The sequence below is a fragment of the Heloderma suspectum genome, chromosome 3, assembly GCF_057233095.1.
Source record: "Heloderma suspectum isolate Gila_16-S chromosome 3, 16-S_ref, whole genome shotgun sequence".
Lineage (NCBI taxonomy): Eukaryota > Metazoa > Chordata > Lepidosauria > Squamata > Helodermatidae > Heloderma > Heloderma suspectum.
In genome coordinates this window covers 111,219,800-111,231,409 of record NC_139460.1, presented here as the reverse complement: position 1 = coordinate 111,231,409, position 11,610 = coordinate 111,219,800, and the positions used below count along the sequence as shown (strand labels likewise).

The 11,610-nt window shown below is 46.4% G+C and overlaps 1 protein-coding gene across 4 annotated transcripts in view; it reads left to right on the top strand.

Annotated features, from left to right (window-relative positions):
• The first annotated feature begins 7,878 nt into the window (after nt 1–7,878).
• Nucleotides 7,879–11,610, top strand: part of EGFL6 (EGF like domain multiple 6) — a 62,827-nt gene continuing 59,095 nt past the window's right edge. For 2 of the 4 annotated variants that reach the window (XM_084841755.1, XM_084841756.1), the window contains exons 1-2: nt 7,881–8,334; nt 9,143–9,255. In XM_084841755.1, the coding sequence (XP_084697881.1) occupies nt 9,240–9,255 (16 nt within the window). In that variant the 5' untranslated portion in view covers nt 7,881–8,334; nt 9,143–9,239. Of the gene's footprint in view, nt 8,335–9,142; nt 9,256–11,610 lie in introns of all 4 variants that reach the window. The other 2 variants (XM_084841754.1, XM_084841757.1) reach the window with 2 other exon arrangements.

Here is an 11,610-nt window from a genome sequence, read left to right as displayed (position 1 = left end):
GCAATGACGGAGCATGGCGGACCTCCGATGGCACCTTGTTCCAAAGGTGTGGGGACACTGCAGAGAAGGCCCTCTCACGTCTGATCACCCAGGTGTGGACAGGCTGATGTGGGTGAAGGCGGTCCTTCAAATAACATGGTTCCAAACTATTTAAAGGTCAAAACCAGCACTTTAAATTGTGCTCGGAAACACACCGGAAAGCAGCACAGTTGGCGCAGTATAGGCATTATGTGATCGAATCGCCTCGCTCCCACCAATACTCGGGCAAACACATTCTGCACGAGCTGGAGTCTCTGAACTTTCTTCAAAGGCAGCTCCACGTATAGCGCATTACAGTAGTTCAGCCTGGATGTCACTAGTGCATGTGTAGCTGAAGGATGCTCTGTCCTTTCCAGAGCGGGCTGCAGCTGGCCTACCAGCCTAAGCTGGTAAAAAGCACTCCTGGACACCGCAGCCATCTGGGCTTCCCCAGTTAGCTCAGAGTCCAGGAGGACTCCCAGACTGCGCACTTGGCCTTTTAGGGGGAGTGTAACCCCATCTAAGACCAGTTGTAAACCTCCATCCAAAGTAGTTGGTTTCCCAACCCACAATACCTCTGTCTTGTCTGGATTAAGTTTCAGCTTGCTCACCCCAAAACAGCCTCCAGGCAGTGGTTCAAGAGTTCCACAGCCTCCCTGGGACGTGCAGGTGGAAATGAGGGAAATAGCCCAGTACTTTGGTGAGACAGCTGCACTGCACAAGGGACTTCGGTGGGGAGCTGGGCGTGAGCTTGGTTCTGATCCACTTGCAAGGCATATAGTGCCACTTTAGCTGTTGGGGCACAAGCCTTTGAAGGAGCTAGACATGCTCAGGGTTAACCAGACTCAAACTGTGGGCCTCCAGACATTGAGCTAGAGCCTTGCATCCCATAAGCCACTGTGTCTCTGTGGAAAATGACAGCACTTCTTGGGCCTGAGCAGATTTAGTGGCTCTTTCTTTGTTCCAGCCTGCACTGCTCTGTGCTCTTTCTGTCCCCACATGAACTACCTTCTCTTGTTACCATGGTTCAGATGTCATGGCCAAACCCTGATTTGGCTCTCAGTGCATGCCTCAGGCTTCCGTGCTCCTCTTCCTTTATGTACAACCATTCCCTCCCTCACTTCCTGGTTCCGTACTTTTCTCATTACATCCATAGACAAGCTATCGATATTGCAAATCATAATTTGCCTCTAGGATGGCCATGGCCATCTAATTCACAGATGACAGCCCTCTATTTGAAGAGCTGTTAGAGACAGTCCTCTATTTGAAGGTGTACTGTCTGGCCCAAGTCCAGGTTAAAGAGAAAGCAAAGCATCATAAGGAGGAATGAAGCACAGGGGCCTTGAAGTTGCCTATTCACAGTTAACACCTGGGCAGCAGACTGAGCAGGCACCTGGGCTCACCTGGGCACAACCTTACCCCCTGTGGCCATATGTATTGTATTTCTACATAGTTATGGTAATCATTTCTAGATTTGCACCTAAATTATCACATACAAATGTTATGCAAACCTGTGTCCTCTTTGGTCCTCTTTTTTTGGCAATTTATTTCCTCTTTGATGGTGATGTGTAAGTGGCCACCCTATAATTGTCTCTCAGCTAAAACTGGAAACCCAGTTCAATCTGTAGTTTCCGATTCTGGTTTTCATAAATGGCTTCGTTTGCATGTAATGATAAGCAATGGTTACGGCAAAATAGGAAGTGAGGAAGCAAACTGAATTAAAAGTGGGGGAGGGTGTGATCAAGATGGAGATATGGTGGCCAAACTTTAATGTCTGCACCAGGCCTTTGTCTGTATACTAAAGCATCAATTGCATCCAATTCACAAATGGACCTATGATTTTGCCTTATCCCTTGGTTACATTAGCCTGGAGAGCTTGTCGAACAGGGTCAAGCCCTGCAGAAATGTAGATCCCTCACTCACCTCCTGGGGGATCAGAAACCCTGACTCTGCATGGAGTAGAGTCACAGAACCCCTCCTTTGCAAGACAGAGATATGTTTTAGGCTGACCATTAGTAAAGCTTATGTTTCAAAGGGAAAAATTAGGGGAAAATCAGTTAACACGAAACGCATATTAACCTTACCAGATAAGCGTACAGCTATACATTCCAGGCCTCTTTCATGTTTAAATATCACTGAAATATATTCAAAGCAATCCAAGAAGATTGTATGTCATTGCACAAATATATGGGAAAGATGATATGCAAAAAGCATCCACTATATGTAAATTTTCCATGTTCCCGAGTTACTTATTCCATGAGTAGTAAGATATATATTTTGCTACATAAAAGAAATTAGAAATAAGAGCCCACTGTGTTTTGGCAATGACAATGGAAATCAAGACAAACCATGTCTAGAATTAATACTTTCACAAATTGCAAGTCAAAAGGCACATGAAAATCTCTTCATTCATTCATTAAAAAAAATATTTGATATGGAAATCCTAGGTAGATAGGTGGCTTACAGAGAAAGCAACAAAAAATTAGTCTGGTGGTTAATGAATTTTTTGTGTGTGTATCTTGAATGCTTGCTGTAGGGTTCTACATAAACCAGCTTCTCTCCCATGGCAAATAGCAACTTTAGGGGGATGATTTTTGTCAGGACCGGGGGTGTCGGAAGGGTTAACCTCCTCTCCCCTGGGTACTGTAGTTTTGATCTTTTTAAAAGAAAAAGACTAGACACCATGGGCAATATCCTAGTTATTCAGCACTAATGCTAATGTAAATTACGTTGTGCTAGCGTACGCTACCTCTAGCGCAACGCCAATAGTGTTTCCAGGTGCAACTGGTTTTCCGAGAAAACCCATTGTGTTAGCCAACGCTATTGGCATTCCGCTACAGGTATCTTATGGTAGCACAGCACTAAGTGATTTACATTGATGCTAGTGCCAAATAGGATATTTTAAATGCAATCATGCATTTAATATCTAGAATAGTTTAGCCCTGGAGGATTTCATTTACAAATCCTTAAAGCCTAAACATCCTCCCCATCCCACCCCCACCACCGCCCCTTGTGTGACTCGCAGACATAATGCAGAAATAGATTGGGAATGCATTGAAGAAAATAATGTGAACTCCATGTAATCCTAAAGGGGCTTTCATAAGAGCTCGAGCTTTACTGATACCATAAGAATATACCAGGGCAATAGCCATTACTGATGAGCTGTGTTGTGTAGTCAAGGCTTTGTCACCAAATAGGTCGCTATTCACCAAGAATAATGGAAGTTAATGGAGCTTATACCTGATTAGCAACCATATTGTCTGGACCTCTAGCCTTCACTAGAGGCTTCTGTTTCTGGATATTTCTGAGGTATTGGGTTGGCTGGGAGAGAAAAGCTATTTCCTTAGAATTTCCCTCAGTAGCAGCTGTAAGGAAGACAGAAATTGATTGAGTTTTTTTTAAAGTTGCAAATATCATGTTTTGTTTAGCTAGTTTGGAAGACAGACACGTGCAGCCAAAGCCTGAGGTAGTCAGTGGCAAATACAAAATGGGATGAAGCTACAGAAGTACAAACACGGTGTTCAGCAATGTCTGAAAGCTTGCACTCACTCCCCAGACAGTGGAAACTTAAAATTATTTAAGAATTGTTTCACATGCTTCTTAAACAAATGTTTCAATAGCTGGTTGTATTCCTATAACCTCGTGAAATCCATTTAAAATGTAGATAGCAAATGGGCTTGCAATACCTATTGTTTGCAGCATATACTGTATCCAGGATATGTATGGGCATTTTATGTGTTGATTGCTTACAAATAAAGCCATAAAATATGTTTTTTGAGATAACCTTTCAGAGGGGTTGGTTCTTTCATTAATGAAAAGAAGGAAGCCGCACAATGCCTGAGCAGTTTAAATTTGTCAGTCTTGGAACTGAGACATTGAGCATTATTTATTGAGGAAAAAGTGAAAATCTGGATGAAGATTACAGGAGTGCCTGTGCCTAATTACACCCTACTTGAGCTGATAACATTTAGGGTTTAAAAACATGGGGTGGGTGGAGAAACCATGCAATAACAACTTATGGTGCAATCCTATGGGCTGGATCCAATGCTGCCAGGCAACTGCCGGCAGGGTGGGAGGAGCGATGGAGGCAATTTTCACCTCTCAGTGCTCCTGCTGTTTTCGTTTCTACTGTAGACAGGCCTCTGAGCCTGTCTAAAGGAAGTGCGCTGGTGGCAGCAGGGCTGGAGAGGTCACAGGATTCTTCGTATCCTGGCCACTCCTGTCCCTATCCTTCCCCCCACCTCCCCATCCACCAGCGTACCCCCTTTTCATCCTCTCCAAGGTCGCTTTAGCTTGGATACCGGAGTCCCCCTTCCAAGGTTGTAGCAGTGTCTACAGCTTGGAGAAGGAGCTCCAAGAATCCTATGGTCCCTGGTTGTGGTCTTTAGGTTCTAACTCTGAAACAGAAGTAGAAATAGGGAGGAATCTATCAGAGAATGGGATTTAATCAGCTCTGGAAAAATTAAGCATCCTTTTTATTCTGGCAGTGTCTTTCCTTCCACTTCTGAATAGATCCTTGTGCACGCGTCTTTCTGATGTGACTGTACCACATAATAATGTCATTATTCCAACATTTTCATTTCATTTTCATTTATTATATTTCTATACCACCCCAAAGTCGAAGCTCTCTGAGGGGTTCAGAAAGATTCTGCTTTCTATGTTTGTCAAAGTTGATTTTGCACAAACCTATCCATTTATCTTAACAGGTTTGCTAATAGTTTTTCTGTGTTCCTGGAGGGCAGGAAGGGCTGTCAGTTGTTGCAGATTTTTCCAAGCCTTGGGCAAAAGGCCTGCAAGAGCTCTCGTTAAATTGCCACCACACGCATGTGGAAACATGTGTATTCTGCTGTCAGGAAGAGCTTTTCTACATGAGGCATTTATTGTGTACTCATCATTCCCTACTCATGTTTGTTTATAGGTTCTTTAGATAATGACGTGAACCTCCAGTTTCACTTCTGTTTTTAAAGAGTACTTTCTGTGAGTTTTTTTAAAGCAGGGAAAATATGGTATTATTTGTGAAAGCAGAAGAAAACACTTTTTCAATGCGCTATTCCTCCATACCCCAGTGCCACCTAGAGGCAGAAAAGGAAACACTCTTCATGTAGTGCTCAGATCACAATTCTGTGATGAAACCGAAAGTAGATACAGCAGATTAACAGCCTTGTGTAGAAAAGCCGAAAGAGCCCAACCTTTCCTGGTGCCCTCCAGATGTTTTGGACTACAACTCCCACCATCCCCAGCTAGCAAGGCTGTGCTGGCTGGGATGATGGCAGTTGTAGTCCAACATATCTGGATGGTGCTAGGTTGGGGAGGGCTGCAGTTGCTGCAGCCTATACAGCTGCCTAAGAGAAGGTGTTCCAGCAATGAAATCAGGGGGCGGGAGAGGGAACCATTTTCCCATAATGCACCCAGTGTAATATTTACAGAACAGCAGTTGCAGCACAGTACCTTTTCCAGTCACCACTGCCAGTGTCCATTCCAGGTCTGGGGGGACCCTTGAACAAGATGCTCTCAATGGCCTCCTCTTCCCTGAGCATGCCCACCTCTTCACCCCTATTGCCACTGCCTAATCCTCACCCTTTCCCATATGGAGAGGACAAGGTATATGGAATTTACTGCTCTCTCTCCCTCGCTGCTTCCTTGGTCAGAGAGGGTACATGGGCAACAACACAGAAGAGGAACAGCAAGGCCAGGAGGCTCTGGGAATTAGCATGAGCAAGATTTGGGGACCAGGAGGGCACCTGAAAGACACCTCTTCCTCCCATATGAGCCTGCTCATAATTGGGGTTGGTCATCTGAGACGCTGTTGCAGGTTCTGCTACCCAGAGAGGTGGGGTTGGTGATTACTTGAGACAGGGCCTTTTGTGTAGCAGCACCCTTACTGTGGAACTCTCTCCCCAGGGAGGTTCAATTAGCTCCTTCTCTATAGCCCTTCAAATGGCTCGTTAAGACAATATTGTTTCACAGGGCTTTTGATGGTTCATCTCACTGTATGAGGTTATTGTTGTTGCTCTCTGTTTTTATTGTGATGAAAGTTCTTTTTTATTTTTGTCTTCTTGTTATGGTTTAATGAATCCCCCCCCCAGCCTATTAAATGGTTTTTATTTATCTGAACATCACCCTGAGCACTCATGGAGCAGAGGGACGAGCCATAAACATTCTAAATAAATGAATACATGAGCTTCAGTAGGTGCCTGATGATGCCAGCTCCTGATGCATCCCCTGTTCACTGCCAACTTCTTTTAAAAATCTTATATTTATTGTGTTTTTAGCTTATTTTATTGTAAGCCACCTTGGGGGCCAAGCAAAAAAGATAGAATAAATGAGAGAGAGAGAGAGAATTTGTATCCTACCTTTCTGCATTCAAGAAGGTAGCTAGGATTTCCTTTTTCCTTCCCCCCGGCCCAGATCTATTTCAGGGATTCATATCTACCAGGGTGTGGGCAAGTGTTTGAAGATGCTAATTGCTGGTGCTGACCTTAGAGGCATGACTTTGCACAATAATAATACTTAGCAGCATTTATTTGCACACCAGGTGTCCAAAATTCTTCACATAATACATTCTCTCAGTAAATCCTTACAACAAATCATGATTATTCCCATAAGGATAGACTGAGGCGTTCTCAGAATAGAAGTCATGACACACGTAATGGGCCTTTAGTGACTGCAGTTTGTAGACCTTGTCAAGCTTACTAGGGTGTAATTCTTCAAGGATAACTGCTGTAGTAGCAAGAATTCAGTGATGTTTAGGCAATTAAACATCTGAATCCAGGCCTTGAGAGAAGAATGTGTCCCCAGGAACAAGGCCGGCCCTATCATTAGGTAGAGTGAGGCAGCCACCTCAGGCGGCAGATGCTGAGAGACATGGAGTGGTGTCAAAGTGTCAGAGGACAGAGCTGCTCAGCACCCCCTAAGTTAGCCTGCTGCTCTCAGGTGTTTTGGGGAACATTGTATTGTCTCCTGCGTCGAAGAGAAATTCAGCTTCCAGTCTGGTTAACTTCTGTACATGGAACGGGGAGAAGTGCCATCTTCTCCTTTGCCTCAGGCAGCAAAATGACTTGGGCCAGCCCTGCCCATCAGGAAACATGGTAAGGAATTGTCCAAGCAACATAGCCGTGTAGGAAAGCTGCCTCATACTGAGTCAAACCATTGGTCATCTAGCCCAGTATTGTCAGCAGGGACTGGCAGCAGCTGTCTGGGATCGTAGACAGGGAGAGGTACTTGTATTTCCCAGGACCTGCTACAGGAACTGTTTAATTGGAGCTGCCAGGCACTGCAGCTGGTACCTTCTGCATCAGCCTTCTTCAACCTGGCGCCCTCCCTATGTGTTGCACTACAACCCCCATCATCACCAGACAGGGGATGATGGGCGTTGAACGCAACACATAGAGAAGGCGCCAGCTTGGGGAAAGCTGTTCTGCATAATGCGAAACAGGCGCTCCACCCTTGTGTTACAGCCCCTGTTTTGAAAAGCCAATAAACAACGGCAGGTTGGATGTATTTATTTATTTAAAATGAAGTCTGGCGTGGCTCTTTACGCAGTGGGGGCATCGTTCCTTTCTTGCAGCGCTTCTCACTCCTTTTGCTCCTGAAACCCTTTGCCCAACTTGATCCTTGTGTTCAGTGCTTGTCTCTGATTTGCTTTCCCTGTTCGGGTTTTTAAGTACTTGCTGTCTTGCCTGCCGCCACCAAAGCTGCGCGTTTATTATTTCAGCAAATGCTGAGGGTTGTTTTTTGGTTTTTTACTCCAATAAAATCGTTGTTTGTAGGAGAGAGAGAGATTGAACGTGGGGGGTTGCCGGGGCGGATCTCCAATGCAAATCTCTGACCCGCCCCCCCAGCCAAAGCTTGTAGACCCCTGAGTGGCAGAAGTGCAGCAGAGCTCCGCGAGGATTTTCCTTCTGTTGCTCGGGCTGGTTCCAACTCCGGAGCTTTGCACTTTGCAGCTCTGCTCATCTGTCCCATGGAAAGGCAGAGGACGATACCGGAGTAACCGGAGAGCGAGAGAGAGAGCGCGAGAGAGAACTCCAGTCCAAAATCAGCCCCGGAGGGACAAAATATTCTGAGACCGACTGCTGGAGAGAGAGAGCAAGAGAGAGCGAACTCTCAGAAGCGTCCCTTGGTCGCCGCTCACAGGTTTGCTTCCCAATTTCAAAATCAAGGCGCTCTCCCTCCCTCTCTTTCTCTCTCTCCCCGCTCTGCCCATCTGCCCGCCGCTGCAGTTCGTCCAAGCATGGTGCTGGTCGCTTCTTGGAGCACGTGCCTAGCTCTTTCCTGGCTGCATTTTGTTGCAAGTGGATTTCCTGACAGTGTCAGGTTAGTTTCCGAAAGGGCACTGGGGTGGGTAGGGGTGATTTCAAGAGCTTTCTCTCTCTCTCCCCCTCTCGCCCCGTTTTGATTCCATCGACGCCAGTGCAAGAGAGTGGGTGGGGTCGCTCTCAGGCACTTGCCTTTGCCGCGGGTCTCTCTGGGGCTGGTTCAGACGGGCGTTTATCGCTCTGACTCTCAGCCTCGCGACTGAACGCGGGAACTGCCTTGACTGGGAACTATTTTGAAGTCATCCGGAACAGCCCCCGCCCCCCCCAACCGGGTGCCTTCAATCGTGTTGGACTTCAGCGCCCATCATCCCCATCACTTGGTTGGGAGTGATGGGAGTTGGTCCAACGCATCTGGAGGGCACCAGGTTTGGGGAGGCTGTGATCTGTGATGATATGAATGCTCTGTGAGGACTTTCCATATACATACACTTGCAAACCATCTCTTGATGCTGCAGTTCTCAAGTGATGAAGAGCACTCAAGCGTGTGAATGCACCCTGAGTTTAAAACATCAGGGCTTAATCTGAGGAGGCATCTCTGTTTTGGAATTAAAGGGTTGTGTCCTGGAACACAAGATGTTATAATAAAGACGGGGATGCTTCTGAGCAATTGCAGAGTGCATTTCCATCATCATTGAATAATTGCCGCCTGCACATCTGGGATGTAGGCGATAGGGTTTCTAAGACTGTGTTCGCAAGCACACTTGATACCAAGTCTCTCTTTAAAACCTAGCCGGTGGTTGAAATGTGTGGCTACGTTATAACTTTACTGTGATGCCAGTGCTGAGTTTAGCATTCATAACTTGCAGCTTGACCTACTGAAAACTTGGGGAAGACTGGAGGCACCAACAGAAGTTGTGTTTTCATGCTGTATTCCTTAAAAGAGGGGCAGATGTTCCAGATAAAATGCAACAAGGACAAGGTGCGTAAATGGACAGACATGCTGAGATCTGGTGTAGCATAGGGGCTCAAAGACTGAGCTATGAATCAGAACCCCCCTGTCTCCATCTCACCACTGCCGTGAACTCACTAGGTGGCCTTTGGCATGCCACTCTCTCCCTCAGCCTCAGTTCCCCATCTGTAATATGAGGAAAAGTAATGATGACTTACCTTATCTCTTTATTTATGCTTTATTTATATAAGTGGCACTCCAGGCAGCTAACAATAATAAAATACAGACTGAAAACAAAATCATAATTAAAACATAACATCAGATACGTTAAAAATGCAGCAATAAAAGAAACAAGCAGCACCCAGCCAGTTCAACCCTGCTTCAGCAACAGAGCAGCTTACATCTCAAAGGCCTGCCTGAATACAAACATCTTTGCCTGCCAGCAGAAGGACAACAGAGAAGGAGCCCGACTAGCCTCCACAGGCAGGGAGTTCCAGAGCCTGGGAGGCTCCGCTGAGATGGTCCCGTCTTGTGTCCCCACCGAGCATGCCTCCAACGGTGATGGGACCGAGAGGACGGCTGCCCCCAAAGATCTGAAAACCCAGGCAGGCTTGTATGAGAGAAGGCAGTCTTTCAGGTAGCTTTGCTCCAAGCTGTATAGGGCTTTACAGATTATAATAAGCACTTTGAATTGTGCCCAGAAACAGACCAATAGCCAGTGAAGCTGTTGCAGTATGGAAGTCACGTGCTCCCTGTAACTGGTCGTAGTTGGTAGTTGGGCCGCAGGATTCTAGACCAGCTGAACTTTCTGAACATTTTTCGAAGGCAGTCCCCTATAGAGTGTGTTACAGTAGTCCGAACAAGATGTAACTAAGGGAGCAATCCTATGGCTGCTAGACAGCGGCTAGACGGCCATAGGATATGCTGTTTTCCGGGAGCCAACCTCAGACCTCGTGCTCCGAGGTCGGTTCCCGGAAAACCGACCTCCCCCCACTTCTGCGCTGCCTTGGAAGCAGCGCGGAACAGCTCCATCTTCCATGCTCGCAAGAGGAGCGCGGAGCAGCTGGAAAGGGGCATGGTTGCAGGCGTTCCGGGGCAGGGAGAGCGTAGCTAGAGCAGCCTCCCTCCCCGCTCCGTGCTCACATGGCTAGACAGCCGCAATCAGCTGTCTAGCTGAAAAAGCAGGGCAGGAGAAATAAATAAATAAATACCCTGCTTTGGATAGGCGGTCACCTCCGTGTTTGGAGGCAGCCGCCTATCTAGATAGGATTGTGCCCTAAGTCATGGCCAGATCAGACATCTCTAGGAATGGGGGCAGTAGCCTCAGCAGTGCAAATGCACCTGCCCAGTGTTTGGAGATGAACTCCTTCCTCAGGGCCTACCTGCACTAGTCAAAAGCTCCTTGTCATGTGGCCCCTGAGGAAGGAGTTCATCTTTGAAACCTGGGGCAGGCTGGCATAAAATAAACAGGCACTTCTGTGATGTTTGAGTCAGTTTTGGTTTTTTTGGTTCCTTTTTGCAACAGCCCTCTTACTCTCTGTTCTACAAGCTGTCGTCAAATACCTGTGTGGAAGATAAGGCAGACAAACACACTCGGGGCTCAGCCAGTAACGCTGCTGTTTTCTGCAGCAGCCCTCCCCTAAGGTCCTTTTGGTTTCAGTGGGTCTATCCTAGCTGCGACCAAGTCTGGATCCAACCCAGTGTCTGTATTTTCTGAAGACAGTGCTTCTGAGCAGTTGCAGAGCTCATTTTCCTAACCACTGAGAGCCAAACTACATGTTACGCTAATTGTGGAGCATGTAGCTGAGCCCTGTCTTTTTTCTTTTTCTTTTTACTCAGGTGTAAGCATACATAGCCTTGATTCAGATTGGGACTACTACACTCCGGGAGGGGAGGAGTTGTTTGGAACCACCAAACAACTGGAGAAAAGGGGTTGGGACCATGTGGGGATCCCTGAAGGGCCGGATTTGGCCCCCAGGAGGGTTGGATTTGGCCCCTGAGACTGAGGTTCCCTAGCCCTGATTTAATAGGACTTATTCCCACATAAATGGATTTACACTGCAATCCAATGCTTTCTTATCTGGGAGTAAGTCCTTTGAACTCAGTGGGGCTTACATCTGAGTAGGCATTTATAAGATTGTACTGTAAGTGTCTTACACTTACAGCATACTCCTGTGAATGTTTATGCAGAAATAAGTTGCAGTGAGTACAGTGGGATCAACTCCCAGTATAAGTGTGAATAGGATTCAGCCATTAGCCACTATGCGAGTTGTCATAGTGGGGTAAGGAGACAGGATTTCCAGATCCAAGACAGAAGATTCCAATCACGCTTGAGTCCTAACCTATCTTTAAAAATAAGATACCATTATGCATTTACTTATTCTG